The sequence below is a fragment of the Bacillus rossius genome, chromosome 15 (genome assembly GCF_032445375.1).
Source record: "Bacillus rossius redtenbacheri isolate Brsri chromosome 15, Brsri_v3, whole genome shotgun sequence".
NCBI lineage: Eukaryota > Metazoa > Arthropoda > Insecta > Phasmatodea > Bacillidae > Bacillus > Bacillus rossius.
Window position 1 is genome coordinate 47179480 of NC_086342.1, and position 24615 is coordinate 47204094.

General features: G+C 34.0%; 1 protein-coding gene across 1 annotated transcript; it reads right to left on the reverse strand.

The window, feature by feature from the left end:
* Positions 1-1585: 1585 nt before the first annotated feature.
* LOC134539586 (uncharacterized) lies at positions 1586-24310 on the reverse strand. The gene is made up of 5 exons (XM_063381752.1): positions 24170-24310; positions 9477-10421; positions 8530-8811; positions 5154-5398; positions 1586-2041 (listed from the first exon to the last, which is right to left on the reverse strand). Exons 2-5 carry the CDS (start codon positions 10419-10421, stop codon positions 1912-1914), a joined length of 1602 nt encoding a protein of 533 aa, XP_063237822.1. The 5' UTR covers positions 24170-24310; the 3' UTR covers positions 1586-1911.
* Positions 24311-24615: the final 305 nt, after the last annotated feature.

Sequence of the window (24615 nt, forward strand, 5' to 3'; positions counted from 1 at the left end):
TAGATAACAATGTGTTTGTATTTCAATTAATTGGTAGTAGCAGCTGGTGTATATATCACTGATTGTTGAGGACTCGCAATAAAATATCCGAGGTTGAGCGCTTGCTCAGCAACAGAATGATTTGCAGGGAGAAGTAGTGTTTGCGCCCCTACAAATTGTGTAGTTCTTCATATAGGCACTTAAATCTTACTACAGTACATATTAAAACAAGGATTAATACCTACATTATGTTGCTTTTATATCTCATATTGTCATCTTATACCAAAAATAGCTGCCCAGCTACGACTTTGCCCGCGTGGAATAATGTAAGGTAAACAGTTGGGCATGCCCTCCCCACAGCCCTTTTCTGAGGAAATTCTTTGGAGGTATTCTTTTGATATTAATCAGTATTTTCCCATGTGTGAATTGTGCTTGAATAATGACATTTGGAGAGCACAGTTTCCCCCACCCTTCATTCCATACACTGCTCTATATCCAACCCATGTTGCCCTTATCGGCTCTCAAGTCCTATGTTAATCAGAGCAGTTCAAATTAATCGAGTGTTACATCGCTATCTTCTGGCTGTCGATAATATGTGTGCACATATCACAGTAATAACTTTCGCAAAGTAGGCTATTACGTGGAATACGAACCCCTCCCCCCCCCCCCCCAGTAACAGACTTAAATACTCGACAATGCTTCAAGGAGATCGTTAGAATTTTTTCTTCAGTACAGGCCCACACCAAAGAGGTTTATCTCTGAACATGGCAAAAATTAACTGCTTATTTCTCCATGGTCATGCTCATTTTACAGTAGTCTTAACATTTCTGCTTTTCACATCATTAAGTTTCAAACTTTTTAAAATCCAGAAACTGATTTTTAGAAATTTTCACAACCTTAATTCTTATCAAGACATCATCTCAAAAAATTTAACAGATACAGATAATTAATTCCAAACCTATTTTGTTTTTTTAACGGCTTAAAAGTTAGAATTTAGAAAAATTCTGAAAATACTTTAGATATTAACATAATCCTCATTCTTAAGAAAATAACACCTCGATACATTAGGTAATTTAAGGGAAAGAAAAGAAAAAAAAACATTCTACTGCCTTTCACCCTCTTATCAAATTTTGCAAAATTGAAAAATTTGCTAAAAAAAACACATTGGTCTAGATCCAACGATTTGGGCTGTGCGTTGATGAATTAATTATTGAGTAAATGAGTTAAACACTTCATTGTATTACAATAAACCCATCAAAGATGAAAATAAAAAAATCTGAAATTGTCATTGGAAACACTTGTATCTAGACCATTGTCTTCAGGAAAAGTTTTCCTATACCACGAAACAATATTTCATGTTTAAAAAGTGACTGTTTTACGCTATTTACAGTTAAACACAATCTTAAAGAAAAACAATGCAACAAAGGCAAGTTTCTTGAGGACATGGCTTGTCGGTATGGGCCTTGACTGTAAAAGGTTTCAAAAAAAGTTTATCTCTAGAGAATAAATACTTATTATAAATAACTAACACCACGCAGAAATTATTATCCTACTATCAATAGAAGCACAGTAGCTTTACAAATTTAAAGTTTTAAATCCCAAATAATAATTGCAAATAAGAATTTATTGGTAACACATTAACAATAATACAATAAACAAGTCCGAATACAGCACAATTTACATAGTATGCTAATAGTATGCTCCGTTACCATCAAACATATTAAAAATAGCTCAACTAAAAAAAAACCGCTTAAAATTTATAATCTCAAAGCTGAAATAATACAAAATGGCTGTAATAACAAATCACGAAATCTTTTTTATAAACAATAAAGAAATGTGACAGGTTTACATTCATAGGTGTGCATTATCAACATTAAAACTAACATTTATAGAGGTACATATCAACATTTAAAAATAAAATCATTTTACTATTTACAATCTCCACATTTCTTTGAAATGAGTCAGAGCCTCTATTAATGACGCCACTCTTGTGTGTACAGCAGCAGGTTGTCGTTTGACTCTTTTAACCTTAGATCCTTCTCCATTTATATGGAACACAAGTCTGTAAAACATCAAAAAATGAATATTAGTTTAGTGCACTGTAAATAAAAACATTTTATCAAGCCTTCACTTACCTCTGAATATTATATTTTAACTCTACAAATAAAATAGCAAATTATCATCTCACAAGTACAATTTGTCATATTTTTAAAATTTTATTACCATTGGCGATTAACCCTAGTGCACCTTCACATCTCAATTTAACACTTACCTACTAACTTCATTTAAATTTATTATTCTATAAGTTACAAACGTTTATAGCCTATCTTGATATTTACTCTGTTAGAAATGTATATTACCATTCATATCATTAGTATTAATACAAAAGCAATTTATGTATTTATTGTATGCAGACCCTAATTTTGGTATTCCATATTTATAGTAAATAGTATCCGATGTGGTTAAAATATCAAGATTTCTTTAGAAATTTATGAGAGTATTAAAAAAGAAAAATATATATATTAGATCTCTGAAAAAATATAAATTATGTATGATGCAACATTTGGCAAACTTTAAACTGAAAACTGAAATTTGAAAGCAACACCCGAAAACTGAGTAAGTACACTGAATATTTTTTTTTCCGGATGAGATTTGCTTGGCAAGTAGCTTAAAGTATAATAGCATGAAATCAGAGCAAGCATTATAACTGGGAGAACATTTTTGAGTAAATACCAAAAATCTGTAAAATATTCCACTAAAAATTAAAACCTATGATGTATAAAGTTTTATGACAGTGACACAGGCTTTTATAATCGATATGCAATAACTCCAATATACTACTACTGCCACTACCATTTGTCACACTCTTCTCCCTTGAACTTAGCTGATAAGTAGGAAGAACATGGATCACAGAAATGAAAAGGGGAAGGTGAATTGTAGAAAGCATATTATGTGTAGGTATATGGTCTTGAGTTAAGCTTAGTGTCCTGGTGTGGTATTCATATTGTAATGCATTGTACAGTTTCCTAAATAAGGGTACATGTCCAAGTAAATAATTTAGTGTTTGTGTTTACAAATTGAACATAACTCCTCAGCAGTAGTGAGTATGTTATTGGACTGTACTGCTGCTGTGTTTATGAGTTTTAAATAACTGTCTTCAAGCCAAAAGTTACAACAAAAATGTCAACAAACTAAAATCATGTGTCCCATTACTGAATCGCGTATAGCAACAAAAAATAATGCATACTTTTTATCTGTTTGAAATTGTGTTAGCTTTGTATATGTTACGTAGGTGATTAGCTTCCCCTTACAAAAATATTTTTTTGCATCCATTTCTCCCAAGGCAGCTAGATTGTAAAGTCAAAATTATCTTGCAGTGCAGGCATACGCCTTTCTAATAAAATGACCTATACCTAAATGAAATACAGTAATGGTTTTTGCAGGGTGTATGCCTGCACAAATGGCTAATTTTTTACTTTGGCTTGCAGTCATAGGAAAACTATGCAAGCAAAATATTTTTCATAGTGTAAACTGCTCTCACAAGTAAAATTTCACAAAACTAACAACTTAAAACAAATATAAAATTAGATTTTTTGCACTTAAGGGTTAACACAATGGGACTGTTAAAACACATTTATCAGAAGAGATCTGTTGAAATTTAGGTACCAACAGGCCTAACAAAACAAAATAAATAATTTATCATAAATAGTAAGTTGAACTTCGAGCATTCAGCATCAGGAAAGAGCACCCCAAATAGTAACTGATTCAGAGTTGAAAGTGTCAGATGGGAAATTTTGTGTAAAAAAAAAGCCGGACAAGGTTCAAAAACGAACCGATGTGTGGTAACCACATGCTAACTGAGTGTCCAGAACAGCATGGCAACAGTGCAATGGCTATGTATGCATGTGGCCGCTGTGACTTGGTATGGCATTATATCACCATCTTCCAACCAGTTTACATTGTTGTTCTCTAGCTATGCACATTGGTTGATTATGTTTATCTCAGAACACTTTATCTATAATAGTTTTAACACACGAGAGCTTTCTAGATACAACTATTAAAGGAAAATACGCACATAGACACAAGGAACAATCAGTTGACCCAAAATTTGCAGTCAACAAAGAACTATGGTGCAGCACTAGCTAAATCTTGTTGGAAAAACATTGGATAATTTAGTCAAAATATATTTTCAAAATTATTTACTAGTTAAAACATTTTCAATGATTTATCGGCTGTGATAATTATTCCCGTTTATAATTATACAACACGTAAATTTTTGTTTGGGTAAGTATCTGCGTGAAACTGAAGGTTTAATTATATTTTCGTTTTACCTCAATGTTATTTCTTGTGTGCAAGCAAAAATATAAACGATGGAACAGTGTGTGTGGCAGTTTTTGGCGTGTATAATCATGGACACGCAGTTTTTGATTAGAATATAATAAGTACTATTTGCAAGGTGAATGAATAAGAGCCAGAAAAAGATTGACAGAGACAGTGAGAGAATAAGTGGAGCTAAGAGGATGGACCTGGGAGGATGTGGAGAGGGAGGAAATGTACTAAGGCAGGATGACAAGGAGGCTTGTAAACAACATGGTGAACAGGAGTGGAACATTGATGATGATGTTGATGATAATGATGAAGAAGAATTAACACTTCTATGCAGCTACAGTTTGATGACTGATCCACTTACACATCTATACATTCCATTATCAATGTACAGCCTAAATTTATGGACACAACAGTATGAAATTTAAAGGAAATTCTCCCAAAATAGTGCATCAGTACACTAACTTCATACGATGAAGATAAACTAGTTAACTTAAATATATTTTGTTTTGTAAAAATATTGGTAAGTAGCAAATTTACTACATTAACATATACAATTTTTAAAAATAATGATACCCTTATTTTTTTGTTTGCTAAAATACTGAGAACTGACAAGTCAATTGTATGTTACAATGTTTCGAATTTAGACACAGACCTTGCTGTTGTACCATAATAAAGTTCTATAAAGCAGTCTAAAAATCAAACATTCCCATCCCCGTAAGGAAGTCCGAGAAATTAATTTTGTTCTCTTTTGGATTCCCAGCTACAGCCATTTCAAAACTTTTTTGAATGTAGTAGATGAAAAGACAAATTTAAAAAAAAAACTAATACTAATAAAAACAAATTACCTTTGGATGAACTCCCATATACCAGCTGTCTTGGGAGGGTATGCCACCGAATGCACAAAATACATTGCAAATGTTACCATTATAGCATCGCTGGCCGGCATTGGTGGACTGATGCAATGCCCTTCCATTGTGGGCAAATAACAATTACCCAATGGCAAATTGTTCCAGTCGTTACCACCCAGAACTGCAATGTGGGGATGAGGCATTGAAGCTGATGCTTCAACTTCAGCAACAGAAGCAGTATCCTTTAAAAAATATTAACAGAAATTGCTACAAAATTCTTTTATATTCAAAACAAATATAACTGCAACATATCAGCAGACAGAGCAATTACATTTGGTGACCGCATATATGTATCATTTTACAATTAAATGAAGAGAAAAAATACTGGCAAATAAGACTTCTTCTCATTAGCTGTTCACAATAGCATTGGTATAAATATATGGCATACAACGAACTAACACATGGACTGGTACTAAAAAAATCTAGGCACATTACACCTAAAGAACACTCATAAATCAATCCTGTACAGTTTTAGAAAAGTCTCGCCCCAGATGCATAGCTGTTGTTATTCTAATCATTTCCACAATCTACTTTCAACAAATGTAATGGTCTGATGTACAAAAATAAAACCACACTTCAGATTAGGAGCTACAGCACACTACTTACAAATGTTTCAAAAAAGTTAATTCTGGTTTTAATATAACTTAAAAGTTACTAACAATGAACATCTATGATGAATTGTTTCACTTCAAAATTTCTAGTTTTTTAATGTGTCATTTTACTTTTAGCAGTAATAAAAGTCTATTCATGGAATGTTTTTAAAAATTTATTTTTGAATAATATAAGTTAGATTATAATGCTGGTCTTTTACAGTTTTCACCCCAAATTAAACCTTTTTACTTCCACAAATTTGTATGTTATGTACTCATGGTACAATACAAAATGTTAAAACCAAGAGCTTCACTTTCTACATGGCAGCTTTAACATAATTAAAAACATATGAACAGGTCTTGGGATAGAGACGGGATAAAAAATAAAAGCAATTTTGCTCTAAATTCACTTCTGGGAAAAGTCAGTAATCAGGACAGCAGAAAATTTATTATTCCAGAAGTCTGGATGGGTTAAAGGTCAACATAATGGAACTGTAAAATATGGCCTTCTACTGTACAGATTTTAGGTAATTTTTCAATTAGGTTTAGATTTTAGTGCATCATATAACACCCACAAGAAAGGTAAACATACTGGCATGCAATGTTGGCTATTTATGCAATAAAATTTGACTTTCGGATATCAATTAAATTGATAGTGCAACCTCATCTACGGAGTCTGCACTTCAGTTTACTTTAATTGACATCAATACAAGTAACACAAAAGGAGAAAAAAATGTTCTAATTAGGATATGTTTCGTGCTGTTGTGCAATAACATATTTTGAAAATGGTTTGATTCATTAGAGCAATGAAATGTAACTTAACATTAGTATTTTAAAAATATATTGTAAGATGTTTGAGCTGGAACATGCAAAAATAGGCATTGCGCTTTGGTGTATTTAATGGTTAAAGTTTTTTTTTTAATGACGTGTGCATATGAAGAACAGAAATGTTTAAATATAGCTTACATTTTTAGCCAATTTTCCGATCTTATTAAGTTTTAATTGTAAAATTACAGATTAACACGGCTGTTTATGAATGAAAAATCTACTAAAAAACACATCAAGTAACTTTTTTGTACTAATAAAAATCAATGTATTCGATAAGTGGAACATGTTGGTTAAACAGCCATACATGTGCATTTCTGGTTTGAGCTACGGTAGGCCTACATTTGCTGATTTAAAAAAAATCCTTACAAAAAGAATAACTGAATTATTTTCACATACAAGCATACAAAATGTAAGGGTTCAAGCTTCATCCAATAAAAACATTAAAGTACTTAAAATCAGCATTTACTTGGTTAGCACTTTTTTTTTGCAAAAGTGACCTGAGATGGCCAAGTCAGTATGTACTAGAAGACTAAGGCTAACTGGTTTCAACAGGTGCTATCATATCTCATTTATTCAGTATCTATTTTAATATAAAAAATTCAATAGTAAACAGTGAAGGTTGGCGTTGCATTTGAAACACTCAAAAATTGCTTCTGTTACCTAGAACCATATTATTGTGCAAGTATCGCCATAAACTTTTTAAATTTGTTATTTCTATCAAATATGGCATTAATGTAAATACCCTATATTTGGGCATGTACATGTTGTTGGAAACTTCATTTTAAAATCAACAAAAAATAATGTTTTTGATAGATACTACATTGTATCTAATACAGCGCATAGTAATTTATGCTTTTGTTTTATGGGAAAGTTTTGTATCTGCAGCTCCGTTTTTCCTGCGGAAATAGGAAATTATTATGGATGCAAACAAACAAAAACTTCACTAACAGGTATCTGTGCCACGCAACATCAGTTTATTTTTAATTCAGGCTGATTACATTGACTAACATGTTCAAAATTAAGTGTATTTGTACTTTAAGTGTATTGGAACATAATCAAATTTCCTTACTACTCACTCGGAAAATGGAAAAATGCTTTCAAAAGAATTTGTAGCAGTCCATGACAGTACATCATATGTTATACCTACTTAAAACGTGAGTTTAATATTAACATCAGCGAAGTTACGCTAGAGCCATGTGTACAGAATTTTTAAAAATCAACATGAATTAGAAGGTTTTTGTGTAATTATTCAGACATGTTAGAACACAAAAAAGGAAAGTTATGAATGTAAATATTTATTTCTTCAGTTCAACATTTGTTATGCCTTAAAAAATTTCTTATAAAAATGTGAAAAATTGTCCTTAACTATGCGGATACTAGGGCATTCACCTTTAAGAAGTCTCGGTTCTGTATAGTTATTGCACAGAAATTTACATTGGTATGTGCATTGTTAAATATTTGAAATGGTAGGTGATATTTCAATATTATTGGTTATGCAGTACAATTATTTCTACAGAAACTTCAATTATACAGCTAAAATTTTTCCTTTATGGAATTTCTATTCCATGTAGTAGGCACTATAATTATGTATGTTGTATGTGTGTGTGTGTACATACACATACATACACCGGGGCATACACACACGTATATAAAAGTTTAACAAAGTACACAGCCCGAAATTTACTCAGTATGTTCCCACTCAAAGTTAACCAGACTGACAAATTTGCATGTTCAGCTCTAACTAAACTTGATGCTAAAATTGGTACCTAATCAACCATCACTGCAAATTTATTAACATGAAGTAATTTATGTGCTGGGCTTACTACAGATTATTTAAAAAAGAAAATAAACAATTTTAGGCTACACTATCATTTACATACAATATAATAGAGTACCTCATACATCACAAATATTTCTTCTCGTTCCTGCCTCCACATGTGAATGAGGATATCAATAATGAAAATAAGCATTTGGTCTGAAGAGAAATTGTTTCTGTCAATAAAGACAAGCCTGTCGCGTATGTATGTCTTCTCGTCAGACAATTTCTTCGACTCCACATTAACCTTGGAGGTTAAAAATTTTTTCAATAATGGCAGTAGGGTCTGGTAAGCTTCATTAGCCACCTCAAGCAATGAAATTCCCATGAGTTTTTTAAAGTGATCCACTAGATATTCTTTCTGTAAAAAAACAATACAACATAATGAAAACAATTTTATACACAAAATAAAATTGGTTACAAATTAAAGTAATTAAAACCTAGTTTCACACTAGACATGTGCAAAGCTCCAATACTTTTACAGTAAGAAAAGTTTAATTAAGATTTAAAATTGTTTTGAATTCAATTAAAACTAACTTAAATTCAAAGCTGAAGGGAATTGGTGCATGTAAGCATTAGGTATTTTCCTAAATTTTTTGGTATATAAAATATGGGTATTTCTGGGTAGAGCTACGGTAGGCTTACAATTGAGAATTTAAAAAAAATCATTATAACAAAGTATAACTGAATTATTTTTACATACAAGCTGAAACCCAGTAGATCCATATTTGCACAATAAGTTATTATTCAATTCACTCACTAAATTGCATTACAAAATGACCAGAAATGCCTATTACACACACTTGATTTCAATTTCATTGCAGTTTTTAATCACAACAGTAATCCTTGCAAACACTTGCTCATACCTATTTCTGCATGGCAAACATAACTGAAACCCCAGAAATGTTACATCTTCCTTATGTTATTTACTGGCCTTATTGAACAAATTTGTGTAACTAAAGATAAAACAAAATATGTTAGCTCAATTTACGTGCATTTTTTCATAAATACAGAAAAAATACCTACCTCAAAAAGAAATGGCCAGTGTTCACGCACAGTGTCCAACTGTTTGTTCAAGATTGATGGGCGCTGTGTGGCATACGTCACACTCATGTACCTTTTAATTTGTTCATTATTGCGATCTTCTGGTACCTTCTGAAACTCCTCTACCAGCCACATTCTTTTTTCGTCTTGAGTTGCAGGGGTCTCGTTTTCTGGCAATTCCTTTGGGAGAAAATTGACACACCCATAGCTGTCCTTTTTTGTTATCAGTTTCTTTTTGTTTTCCACACAGTCACCATCGTCGTCCTCGCCATCATCATAATGCAGCGATCTTTTCACTCCTCTGTTCATATTTTTCATCCGCTCTTCAAGCTTTCGTTGCAACAAGTGGTGACCATCACCAAGTAAAGTGCCATCTTCTAGCTTTAGCCCAAATGTGCTGGGATATTTCCCTACCAGCTCTTTGGCAAGGCTCTCAAAAAATCTAGAGCCTGGATGTGTGTCAAGTGCATGTACTTCATTACAGATTATTCTAACTACTTCATTCAAGACATTAGGTCTAGACAATGTCCTGTTTTGTTGCATACTTCTGGTAACATGTGGGGGAAACTTGTTGTAAGGAATTATGAAACTCTGTAGATTTTTTTTATTTCCTGAGCTTTTTGTAAGTGGGTGGAACAAAATGTTCTTGGGCGTACTTTTGTAACTAGAAGATGTTTCTGTCTCTGGAGTAGAGCACACTGCCACTACTGACAGCTCTGGAGTCAAATTGTGTGAGACCCTGGTCTGTATAGCTCGGTCAATTTTCAAAGCAGCAACTAGTTTCAAGGGCGGAACTAGATGTTTTTCAAAGCTTATGTATTGCAGGTCATCCAAGCACTGGACTCCAATTTCCTCCAGCTTTTCTGAAATTGCATCATCATAGGCGCCTGGAACTGTCTCTTGTATAAAATTAATTACTTCCTCCATCTGCAAATCACAAATACATAGTAACACCTGAGTAATATACTACAGTGCATATAGTATATATTGGGCATATAAAAAATTTAGGTAACTTAGGGGATCTCCCTACAATGGAAGAACATCAATGGTGTATGTGAAGTGCACAATTAATAGCAGATAAAATAACACTGCCAAACCATGTCCTGCAATACACTTCACGTACACATAGGAATACCTCTAGGCCTTTAAATGTACCTATATATAAACATAAATCATGCAAATGGTAAGAAAGCAGCAGTTATGTTAATATACCAAAACAAGTTAGTGATGTAAGAGCACTCAAGCAAGATCCCTAACCTGCATATACAATAAAATCCTTTTAAGAAATTTCAGACATATTAAAAATTTTACCAGGACATCTGGTACATTTGTTATTTTGAACGTATTACTTGTAAATAATTTTTACTAGGAACTCTTGGAGAGAGTTTCACTGTATTTGTGTACACACACAAACTTATTTATGAATTCACCTAATGCTACATTTAAGTTAAATAAACCTTACACAAAGTTGTGACCCATTACAACAAAGAAAACTGTATTTTATCTTAACCGTGCGTCATGGAAGTGGCACTTGCGAGTATATTGTGCAGTTTTGAAGTGGATGTGTATTAAATGTACTAAGTTTACTCTCTTGTGCACATGCAGAGGCAGATGCATACTGTATAATTATTTTATCTTTATGTTGCTGCCAACATATGGTCATGCTGATGGTGGTCTCGTGTTATTTATTTATTTATTTATACAGTTGCTACGAGTAGTTATTGGTTTAATTCAAAAGTTCACACTTTAGAGTTAACAGAAAAAAATATTTCATGCTTAACTCACCGGAAATTAGCTGGTCAGGTGCTTTAGTACAATAACAGGATAACCAAGATTTTCATAAATTGGGTATGGCTCATGATCTTGCAGACTGTTGATCGAGACACAAATAATGTTCCCTGATTTCTTTAGCTTATGTACACCAAAAGATTCCTGGTTTTCTGCTTCAGCTTGTTCTCCAATGATTAACAGTTCTGATTCTGATCCAGTCACTTGCAGAAACATATTCACAATGACAGTGTTCAAATCCAAATAAGAAGTTAAAACAAGAACATCATTTGATTTATATAGAGTTCCCTTGTGCATGCAAGAAGTGCCAACAGAAATATTTCTTCTGTCTAATTGTAATTCCTCAATTACGTGGTTCACAGCAGAACTAAAAAAGAGTGGATTGTAACTAGACCCATTACTGATTACAGTGCTACAATTAAATAAGCCAACTTCTGCATGTGCTGCTTGCAACAACTGGTGTTTGATACTTAGAGTTTTAGTCACGTTTTTGGTGTTGCTGGATGCTGACTGACACCTTTTGAAGTACCTGTGCTTGGATTCAAACCTCATCGTGCAAATGTTGGAAAGTGGACCGTACATCACCATCATCCTCGGATAATGTAACATGTAATGATGTTTAGACCTCAGAGGTACATCAGGGTAAATATTTCTTCGAATATGCACATACTCTGTAACAGACTCCAACAAAATTCCTATTATCTGAAAATTTACCCTTGGAGATGATATTATTTGACAGATATGTAGGAGGAGTAGGAATAGTCTCCATGATGGATTAGAGTGGTCTAGTATTTGTTTCCCAATGAGAAGTGGCAGCATGCGAATAAATGTCCATGTCTGAGCAGCATGTCCTCCTAACCTACCAGAAAATGAAATGTGGCATGGTTTGTTGTTTGAATCATGATTCTTATACTTGAACTTTTCTATTTTTCTGTTCAAATTTTCACATGAAATCCATCCTTCAGTTTCAAAAGACTGCAAAATCAGTGGAACATCATACTGTGCTATACCTTCGAAAACGTCGTGTCCAATACAAGGGGGTAAATGGTCAACAACATGAAAATATTCAAGATCATTGAATAATGAATTCATCTTTAAGCCCTCAAAACTGATCAAATTATTTGCTGTAGCAGTGTGTAAAGCCAATTCATATGATTCTTTGGTTCTTACAGCATCGTACAGTTTTCCATTGTGGAAATCTTCTCTCGAAATGCAACAATAGCGACAAAAGTACTGACATGAGCTGAAATTTTCAACAAAGCCTCCAATGCAATGGCTGCCAAGGTTGTCTCCAGCAATAAATACTACGGAACCTTTCACTTTCTTTTCCCTAACATCAATCCCATTCATTTCAAGAGATTTTAATTATTTGACCAATCGCTGAAAAATAACTCTCTGACCAAAATACTTAAAATCTTTTGATTTACATAGCAAAACAAGTTGTATTGCATCTACATTCGCTCTGCTCCATGGATGCAAGTTTGCTAATGTGTAATACACAGCAAGCATCTTCAATTCTTTCCTACTTGAACCAAGAGGGTTTGCAACCAGAAATTCATCTTGGAAAAGAATGACTTGCAGCGCTTCTGAATCGACAGAAAAAAGAGGATGTGTTACTAGTACCTTTCCATCTCTAATGTCTGTCAGCTCGAACTTACTTGGAATATTATAATTTTTAATGTTCTCCACATACTGCAAAAAAACAGATTCGTCAGCCATAAATGCTTGCAGTGAATCCAATATGGGTACATAATGCATATGACATTCTTTATTACATTTATTTAAGCCTAATCGCACAGCAACAGGTTTTACAAATTAACAATTCTCTTCATAATATTTCCTTCTGGAATATGTACTTCTTAGCGGACTTTTCTTCTCCAGTGACAGTGCTTCAAGAATACCATGTTTTTCTTCAAATACATCTTGCATTATTTGCCTCAAAGTGGATTCTTCAACAATGCCTGATAGCTTACTCATTAAGTTCGCTCTTACAGCTTCAAGTGTATAGTTGGAAATAGATGTAAACTTCTGAAGAATTAACTGAATAGTGTGTTCAGACAAATGGTACTTGGAAAGGAGAGTGAGTAAAAAGTAGGCAACACTCTGGGTGATTGAAGCACATGAATTGGTTAGCTCCATTTCAACACAGTTTGTTTGCACTATTTCAACACATCTTTGAGAGGGCTGTTCTGAAATTCTATTAGCAATACTGTTCTGACACACCTCATTTTGATTACTCTCCGCCTCTTTTTCTGTGAAATGAGGTCTAAGTAAATTTGTCTTGAACGAATTATGGGCCCTTGACAAATGGGCAGTGAATGATGACAAAAGTGAATAATACTTGTCACAGCCATTATGTGGACACTTCACTCTAACATCTCTACTGGACTGCAAGTGCTTTTTCAGGTGGCTAATAATACCTTCAACACTTTTATATTCATCAGAACATGATTGGCAAGTAAATTTTTCACAAACGATACTGGTTTCTGCAATAGGAACTTGAGTGCATGTCTTATGATCTCTTGATAAGTGAGTGAGGAATGAGCTATGACAACTGAACTGTCGACGGCAGGATACTTTGCCACACACAAATCTAGATTTAATCCCAGATACGTGGAAAACTGAGCAATGTCTGCTGTACAGCACAGGATATTTTGTTACAAAATCACATTGTTTCTCCTTACAGTGAAAAGTTACTTCCATTTTCTTTACCACTCTTCAATCATCTGTAAGGGAAAAAAATGTTTTGTTTTATTCACTGGACGAGCAAAATTTATTTCTTATATTAAACAACTCATTTAAAAGTTAATATTCTCTGTGTAGGCCCTATCCTAAAACAGGCTAATAAACAAATTCATACGTAAAGCAAATGACACATTATCCCATCAAATATACTTACGGTGTCTGCTAATTATTATGCTAACCAAAATTAATTGAAATGTTAACTCAGTAACTAGCGAAAACCAGACACGATTTATTTTGTAAAACTAGGTCACTTAGTATGTAAAATAAATTTAAAACTATGCTTCTCAATTCATTGTGTTCTCAAAGTTAATTAAAACAAAAGTCTTACAAGAAAAAGCAAACGGCCAAAACATTACGCAATTGTAGCTCTCCGCGCGAAAGCTATCTCAATGTTGATGAAGCTGGAGCCAGTCTAGCCCTTATCATTCTCCGGTTTCCGTACCTAAAACTTGCCATTTAGCGCTGGATTTACATTTAAGTAAACATGGAGCTTGTTATGTTATATTTACTGCTTTAACTTCATGTCAGTCGTTTAGGAAACACATGACTACGAACGTTAATGGCATTTAAAAAATGCTTGTGTATGTGTGGCTTTATATTTTAATGCACCTTTAATCGATTATTTATTATAAATGTAAATACAATTTACATTGTACTTCCACTTTAGAATGCATATTATAACTTTCAAAACCTCATATATATTATATGATTTGTTTAATGTAAGTGTGAAGTTCTCTTTCCATGATAATTGATTGTATTAGGTGACGAAAAACAAAATTAAATTAAAATTAATTACTATTATTACTATTCGATTGTCAGCATTCATAGTGTACAAACAATGCAGAACATATAACTTACAATGTTAAACTTTCCATTTAAGCCACTTTTGCGCTTTTTTGGAGTAATATCAACTTAGACCATAGAATAAACGGCATTTATTATTTCCCGCTCTCCGCTATGTATCACTTTACCGCGCCTCTGCGAGCTGCCACCTTCGCCTTCTATTTTCGGGTATACACTGAAGGGCGATATTTTCCTAACAGCCACTACACGGCTCTCGGCTACGTGTCGCCTGCTTACCCCCTCTTCTTTCTCCGGTCCCGCTGTCCCCGCACCCCCGCGCTGAGAGACGCGAAGATAACTGCCGGGCACAGTACACACTAGGTATTGATGTGCAGTTATAAATATTATGTTATAAAAAGGTATTGTAACAAATAATAAGTTAAATTTTTGCCATATCTTGGACCTCTGTTTTGAGAATGAGTTGATATTTTTAATTGAACTCCAAGAAACATGTTAGAATTTTATACATGATAATGCATTATTAATAAAAATAAAACAAATTATTATGTAGCACCACGCCAAAACATTATGATCAAAAATAATTTTATTATTTTCATAAAAAATATACAGATGTCAAAAAAATTAAAGAGAATATAATTTTGAAAACATATTCAGATTATGAATAGTTATGGTTACTTAATTTTGAATTTACTATAGCTGATGTAAAATACGCAGTAAAAAACAATAACAAAGAAAGTTTTAGTTAAATTTTTGTTTTATTTTCCATTTAGGTATTGATGATTTTTTTTTTACTTTGAAATAAGTAGGTACATGTGTGTTGTAATTTCAAACTATGAAGAATCAAAATTGAAACATTTAAGATAGAACACCATAAATGTTAAAAATGAAGTTCAGCTCTAGTGTTTATTTTTGGATTTTTTAAAGGGGAATGGTGAAGAGATAAATGAGAGATTGTTTACCCTTTGCTTATGCAAGTGGTTCTTATGCATGATATCTTAAAATAATGTGTTTTTTTGCATACATCTGCCATAAAAGTTTAAAGCAAAGTTCTGATACTTGTAAAAATATATTTGCATTTTTTATTATGCTGCAACTAAGATGATATGCCATAAATAATAATCGTATTGTAAATATATCCATTAAATTAGATTATCTCCTTACTGGCTTTCTTAACTTTCCTCCCACCACTTCACATACCAAGACTAACGAAGAAGCCGGAGCAGAAACATTTTCCCTATTATGCCTTAAAACATTTTTATGCAAGGTAAAAGTTCCGTATTCCGTATCCAGGTGTATACAAATATACCTTTGATACTGATGGCATGATCCTGTACACCTGATCCTGTGGTACATGATGCTTATTTTTTTAGCAGTGGGAAGGCGCTGTCGCGCGAAACGTGATGTAAAATATAAATTACGTCAGGTTTCGGGCTGACGCGCGAAACGCGTTGGCGCTACGTACCTTCCCACTGCTATAAAAAAAAACATGTACCACAGGAACATGCCATCAGGGTCATACCATCAGGATTAAAGGGTTAACTTGGATACGCAATACGTAACTTTACCCTTATTAGCAAGTAGGAAAAAAACTGAAGAAAAAAATTAGTTCCATCAAGCATGTCTACAGTGTTTTTACCTATGTAGTATGATGATATTTGTCGGAAAGGTTTGTTAAGTTATTAAGTAACATAATTTTAAATAAGCGTGTGTGTGACTGTGTTTGGCGCCCTATACGAGGACCTGCACATGAATTTTCAGCGTGGATGTGAGGACCTGTGGCGATCCGAGGACCTTACACAGGTCCTCGGATTAAAATTCCTCGGATTCGCGTTCTACGATCAAACTGGTGTTGGAAGGATTTTCGCCGGGTCCTCGGATAAAACGTGAAGGGTCAACCATGTAGTTCGCGTGTGTAACCACCACGTTGTGCTACTGTCGCCCGTCTTTACACACGCTCTGTATCGTTTGGCGTTGCTCATCTTATATAAGGACCCTTACACAGCTATCCACACACTTTCAAAAACACACACTTAGGTAGTGAGCGCGGAATCCGAGGACGCAGTCACGACACACTTGTGCTTAGAAGCCGACTCTGAGGACGTGATATTTTTTTTACACACTATATCTCAAAAGCAGAGTACGAGGACTTCGCTAGATGCAGGTTACATCGTATTTATGAAAAATTTTAATCATTACAGCGGTGGTATTTTCTCTGCTTTATTAATGAAGCTTTTCATTAGGCTCCATATGTAATTATCCCTATTACTTAATTTAGATATTTTCTCATCTCATAAACTCGTGCGTCTAAAAGCTGCTTCGTTAAAATTATGCTATTCAATTAATTCTATATTAAAAGCTATTATTCGTTATCGGTGCCTCAAGCACCACCTACCCAAGTGTTTATTATAAATGTTTAAATCTTTAATGCACTGCGGAAACAGTCAAGTTTGTGTGTATTTTTTTCTTATTTATACTATTATTAATTTATATTTAATAAAAAATTTCATACTATTCTTAATTAAAACTTATTAACATTTATTTTAATTTTTTTTGTTATAATTTATATTCATTAGTTTGGTTTTTTATACAAAGCGTGTTTTTTATTTTTTTGAACTATTAATTATTTTCTACTATTTAGTTTATTTATAAAAGCGTACTTTTTAGTTTTTTAACTATTATTTTGATTAGAACAAAATTAATAGGTAACTCAATCACCATTCATTACAACAGCAAACAAGGCTTTTTCCTACAAAAAAAATTGTAAATTTAAATTCGTGCTTATTTTGTTGAATTGAAAATTCTCTTTGGTATTCGGAAATTTGTTAATATTAGAGAAATCGGCTAAAGATAATGGTTGGAAATTAATTTTAACATAAATTCCTGCCTTATCGACTAGATGAAAATTATAAAAATTGACAAAAATCTTATTTTTCAAATTAAATAATGGAATAATCTTTTTAAATTAGCGTATTGTCATCGGTCCTCGATAAATCTAAAAAGTTTGAATGAAATCTGACAGTTTAAAGTGGGTCACAATCGCACCCAAAGGAGTCGGTTACAAACATACAAACCTACAGGTGAAGCTAATATAAAGCGTGGTTGAGGTTTTCTCTGGTAATAACTGCCTGAATCCTAGAATTTCTTACCAATGGCGGCTCCAGGAAGACCTCTTGGGCAGGGCTCTCACACACAGGAGGATGCAGTTAATAATCATGACATTGCCCTTGGGATATTCACAAAATATATGGTCTCAAATACTGACATTTAGTATTTTTCGTACAAATTTTGATTGAAAGAAGAGTTTAGCTCATTTACGAAAGTATTTAAGTTAACATTAGTATTCCCTACAAATAAATAAGAAGTAAAATTTGGGCTCGGAAGAGGCTATCGCCCCCTGCGCCCTTCCACTGGAGCCGCGCTTGTTTATTACTTCCCGACCAGGCGGCCTCAGCGGTAGACACTTTTCCTGCAAACACATGTGCTTATCGCGATATCCGATACCCCGACGCGCTGACAAGGCCACCGAGCAGCCGTCAGACAAACTTCCCCTCCGCTGCCTTCACAGCAGCCGCTCGCCCCACTCCTCGGCTCCAGTCGCCGGCTGAAGAATACGCCGCGCGAGGGAGACACTTCCCGGCAGAATAAATGTGCGGAAATGCATTTCGTCGTAGAAGAATTCTGGGAGATTTTCAGCAGTGACCTATGTATTTTTTTTACACCATTTTAATCAACTATTAATACTCTATCGTTGTGTGTGTCTACTTTTTTTGTATGCATTACACACGATACATATAACAGCTGCGTAAAACCACACATTCGGAAATAGTTTTACCTATGTTACGAAATTTAAAAAGCATTATAAAAATTATAGATCGACCCATTCATCCTTTCCCTATACACAAAAAAAATGACAGTTTTATCTGTAATGAGAAGCTGCAAATTCTTCTTAACAAAAGGCCCTACAATCACGCCCTGAAGACTGTCTGTATAGGCCTCTTAATGGTCGGCCATGACGGCCATGAATGACAAAACACAGACGAAACCTTTTCTTTTAAGATGAAGGTGGAAAGTTTATCTCGGTGGTGAAATTAAATATTTGGATTTTCTGAAGATATTGATTATTCAATTAATTTTACAAAATTTACAAAATGTCAGTTTACATTATTTTTGTAGCCTCGACTGAACTCGGTTTACAAGACGTCAGATAATTAGTAGATGCCTCAAACTGAGAAACTAGGAAATTAAAACATGAAACTGCACGCGGTACACAGACTCACGGCGAAAAACTTTACGAAGTGGGGTGGGAGGCTTGGGCCTCCCTCACCCAAACGGCCTACGGACACGGGCGGAAAAAAAAAATTTAGAAAAAAAGAAATTTAAGTGCACCGAAAGAAAATAAAATTACTTGTTATTAAAAAAGCGTTATAAGGCCCGGGTGCTGCCTGTGTCCGGTAAATTTAGTCACTCGCCAAAACTTTTACTTTTTATATCGCTATTTGGGCCGCAGCCCCGCACCCAACCAGCCTCACTGCCGGCACAGTGACCTCGGCCCACGCAGCCCAGCACCGCCACACTTACCCATGCCACTCGCTTCCCCTGGAACCGAAGAAGGCAAGCGTCGCATATCGCTTATCAGGCCATGATAGGGATGCCTTTGTGTAAACGAGAACCCGACAAACTAAATACTCCTCCACACACCCAGCTATCGAATTAAAAGTTGTAGGATTGTACTTTGTCTTGCTCGGAGACATATACAAGCAACAAGATAACGGGAATGGGGTGAGTTCAGCGAAAAGGAGGGCTGGTAGGGGGAGAGACTTGAGCGAGGGTCATATAAACACGTCCCGGTGATATCCTTTGCAACCAAGCTGCGAAGAAATGTGTCCTCGTTTAGAATGTTAAAATTGAAGACGTCCTTATATTCACTGTAATGCGCGCAGTGTGTGATATTATGTCCTCGCAAACGCATTAAACGCACAATGTTACTAACACACATGTGTAAGGGTCCTCGTTTAGACTGTTACAATTGAAGACGTCCTTATACTCACTGTAATGCGCGCAGTGTGTGATATTAGATCCTCACGAACTCTTCAAATGCACAAGGCTTACTAACACAAAATAAAGCAAAAATAAATACGGTACCAAACAAATTTATTGTTCGCGACACTAAAATGTGTTTGGAAATAATCTGCCTCTATTCAATCATGCAGCATGTATTTCGTGTTTTGATTATTATAACAACGTACGTTAAAATAGTCTTAGCCAAAGGCGTAGCCAGGATTTTAGGTTGGGGGGGGGGGGGGTGAATTAAACATTTGGCTATTCACCCGTCCTTATAAAGCGGGTGGTCCGGGAGTACGGTACTCCCCCGGGAAAATTTTGATTTTTAGGTTAAAAATGGGTCTATTTTATCAGTTTTAATGATATAACATTGAATATTATACTGCTATAAATATTATTAATTTTTGAATGCTAAAATAACAAACGCAAATCGAGTAAAAAAATTTCCACACATTTGGGGGGGGGGGGAATGGATCCCTATAAACCCCCCCCCCCTTCCCTACGCCCCTGGTCATAGCTAATGAATTTAAAAATCCATCTTACTTTTACATATCTGGCAATTTTCGCAGGAAATATTTCTTTGTCACACATATTTACGTGCTTTTGGACGTTTGCCACAACCACCTGTAAGACAAAGCTGCGAGACTGCTTCCCCGCTTAGCAAAGAATTTATTTTCAATCTTGTGCATGCGATAATACACAAGTGTTTCCCGATTTCCATTATGCGACATTATATATCATTTATAAAATACAATCTACATATATAGATGTTTTAATTTACCAATCTAGGATTAGGGCTAAACAACTTCTCGAAATATTTATATTATATTAATTGAAGAAACAAGCCAAAAGTGTGCAATTTATTTTCTTTCTTTATAGGCAAAAGAACATGAATTTGCATAATTTATTAAAATACTTTTAATTCACACGTGATTACATAGTACTAAAAAAAGGATTATAAAAACTTTATTTTAGCAAAAATATAGCATTTATTCGGTAATGATAAACTGAATTTTTGCTGAAATCGCAAATAAAAAATTTTAAAAGTGCATTTTATTGACAAGTGAAACGATTAAACCAACAGTGGTACCATTCGAAGCCACACTGCAGTAGGTCCTCGCATTGAAAGGTCCTCTCGTTCACTTGTTAAGACGATTGTCCTCGCAAACACTGTCTCAGGTCAGTTGCTTCTGAGTCCTCTGATTCACCTAAAGGGAGTAGGTCCTCGAATGGGGCCCTAGACACGTATAAGTGTGTGTGTGTGTGTGTGTATATACATAGGTGTGTGTGTGTGTACACATGTGTGTGTATATATATATATATACACATACACATCTAAAAATATATAGTACCATTAGAACACCAAGTGATTGTATATTGTTGCAAGAAGATATAAATAATGTAACTAAGTGGTGTTAAACTAACGGAATAAAATTAAATCTTAAGAAGATTAAAATAATATCATATTCTAGGAAAACATATACAGAAACTTTTAATTATGTAATAAACAACAACATGATACAGAGAACTTATTTTATGCGTGATCTAGGTATTTTCCTAGATTCAAAATTTTACTTTTATCACCACGTGGATAATTTAATTGCAAGTGCAAACAAAATAATTGGGCTTATGAAATATTTAACTTATTTGGCTAGCTCTCTTGCTTCTGTAATTAGTCTTTATTTTACCTTAGTAAGATCGAGATTAGTATGGCTCTGTCATCTGGAACTCTATAACTACCACTGACTCAAATAGACTTGAAAATATACAAAATAAATTGTTGAGATACATTTATAACAAACATTTAATAGATGATAATTCAGAGAATTTTAACTACGACTTAACCCTTGAAATCTTGAACACGCATACACTACAGTTTAGAAGGAAAGTTACTGATACTGTTTTTGTAATAAATTGTTTTATAAATGTTTACCACAGCACTGAAATATTAAACAAAATTGGTCTTCGAGTTCCGTCATTCAATCATAGAACAATGCGACCCTTTCGAACGTATCACATAAAAAATGAACTATCAAAACGGTGTACTGATAATTGCAATGATATTTTGAAAGATTTAGACCCTTTCCAAAGGGCAAAAAAACTCAATGAAAGACATTTTGAAATCTTAATTTTCTTGCAGTTAAGATAACTTCTGATGTAAATGTTTTATTGTTATTTCATTGATAAGAATTAATTTAAAATTGACAAATGTAGCTATTATAATCTTATATGTGTCTTTTGTCATGTGTTTATGTTTGTGTTGTCCCATTTTTATTGTTGTGTTTATCATTGTGTTTTGTGTACGTTATTGTTATTTCTTTATGTAATATTTGTCAAGTGCCCACCTGTTAAATGCTTTGACTGTTGGTAGGCACTCAAATAATAATAAATAAAAATATATTCATACATATCTATATATATAAAAATGAAACCCGTTTTCCTTGGTCACGGCATCACGCGTGAACGGCTGGACCGATTTCACTAATTTTTTTTTTGTTGTGTTTGCTATGGTCAGGAGAAGGTTCTTATGAAAGAAAAAATTAAGAAAATTGTACGGAAAATTAGAAAATTTAAGAATAATGAATTCCTATTTCCCTTGGTCACGCCATCACGCGTAAATGACTGAACCGATTTCACTAATTCTTTTTTTGTTGTGTTTGTTATTGTCACGAGAAGGTTCTTATGAAAGAAAAAATTAAGAAAATTGTGCGGAAAATTAGAAAATTTAAGAATAATTAATTCCTATTTTCCTTGGTTACGCCATCACGCGTAAATGACTGAACCGATTTCACTAATTCTTTTTTTGTTGTGTTTGTTATTGTCACGAGAAGGTTCTTATGAAAGAAAAAATTTAACGGAAAATTAGAAAATTTAAGAATACTGAACCACCATATATAAAATTATTTCCAAACTAACCCAACACTTTGTACAATATAAATATTTTTAAAGTAACCTTATGACATTCAGCTTTAAGCGTTTACAGTTTCCAGTGCGGCTTGCATTTGCAATGTCAATAAATAAATCGCAAGGGCAGTCGCTAAGTGTATGTGGCATCAACCTAGAAAATCCATGTTTTTCACATGGCCAATTATATGTCGCCTGTTCCCGTGTCGGAAAACCATCAACATTATTTATTTACGCGCCAGAACATAAAACTAAAAATATAGTTTATCAAAAAGCATTAGAGTAGAGAGAAGCAGTGAGGGGTACAGAGACTATTAGTTGATTTATAGAGCGCGCGTGGTATTGAGCTCATTGTTTACTTAAAAATGCCAAGTTGTTCAATAGCAATTTGTAAAAACATTAGTGGAATTATTGAATCCTATGGAATAAACACTATTTTGACAATATATATTTTGTTTTTTATTTAATTAAATTAGGAAGGTCCTTTTCAGTTATAGTGATACCAGGGAATTATGGATTCATTTTTATATGGAGGATATTATAGATTCCAGTTCAAATTGAATAGGTACTCATACCTAAGATAGGTCAGCTATACAAAATAAAGTAGTGCATCATTGCTACGCTAAGGCGGTACGAAGTTCGCCGGGTCAGCTAGTACATATATAAAAACCAACGTTTCAGTAGTAAATTAAACTTGTTTAGTTAAAATACAATGCTATATTAAATAATTGGTCTACATATTTTGGAAAACATTAAGTATGTTTAATAATAACATTTTTAATATTCTAAAATCATTAGTCCTATAGACTGGTAAATAGCAAATGCAATAGGTCAAAAGTTTTTGCCTAAATATTTAAGGATTCATTCGTTATCTTAAATTTTCATATTAAGTATTTGTTGTGAACTCATTTAAAGCTATATACCTAAATTAAAAGTGTATTTTGAAAAGTTATCCCCGCATTAGAATTTTTTTGCACAATATGCTCTGTAACTTATTTATCGGGCAAAGTATTGCACACCAGGACATTATTAGACTAAAAACCTCGTACCTAACTTTCGGTTTGCATTCTTAAAATTAGTTTAATTAAAGCCCCTTTATCACATTTACCAACAATATAATTGCTTTGCAAAGCTTTATTACCAGAACCAAAATAAAATGACGAATAGGCTTATAGGCATAATTATTATACAAGGCTTATTTATAAAGAAGCCAAATGCTTTTCGTCGCAATATCAATTACGAAAAAACCAAAATAAACTAGCAAACAATGTAGTTACAGACCTTCAGCACATAGTGACCACTATACTACGTACCCAAATTATTAAAAAGAAAAAGAAAAAAGAAACAAAAACAAACAGGAAATTGATACATACCTTATGCTGCCCCACTTCACAATAACTCGTGCTACAAAAAATATTCAGAACACGTACACGTGACCGGCGTACACGAGACGCATGGTTACTCTTGGGCTTCAACAATGGAATGAAGAATCTTCCTCTTCCACGGCGACAATTGCGGCAGCGTTTAGCGCTCCGAACGGTACCACTCGGAACTACCGCAGAGAGCTCGGTGTAATAAGAGCAGTAGATAACACAGTTTCGGTGCTACATGCAAGGACTGGGATCTCTGATTACACAGCCACACACACTGCTATCTTTCAGCGACTTCTTGCTCAAGCATGACCGTGGGAATGATGTGTTCAAGGCGCTCCCTCACTTCGCTCTCTCTGTTTTGTCCATACCTCATGCCAATGCTGATGCAGAGAGAATTTTTTCCCACTGCAAAGCGAATCGCATGATTACTTCCACGATCAATGGAA

Bases quoted from the DNA above. Each gene is read 5' to 3' on its own strand.
- LOC134539586 (XM_063381752.1), bottom strand. From the start codon at position 10,421: ATGGAGGAAGTAATTAATTTTATACAAGAGACAGTTCCAGGCGCCTAT. The intron at 8,812-9,476 runs GTAGGTATTTTT...GTTTTTTTACAG, and splicing joins ACTGGCCATTTCTTTTTGAG to AAAGAATATCTAGTGGATCA. The intron at 2,042-5,153 runs GTAATTTGTTTT...GATGTTTTACAG, and splicing joins ATATGGGAGTTCATCCAAAG to ACTTGTGTTCCATATAAATG.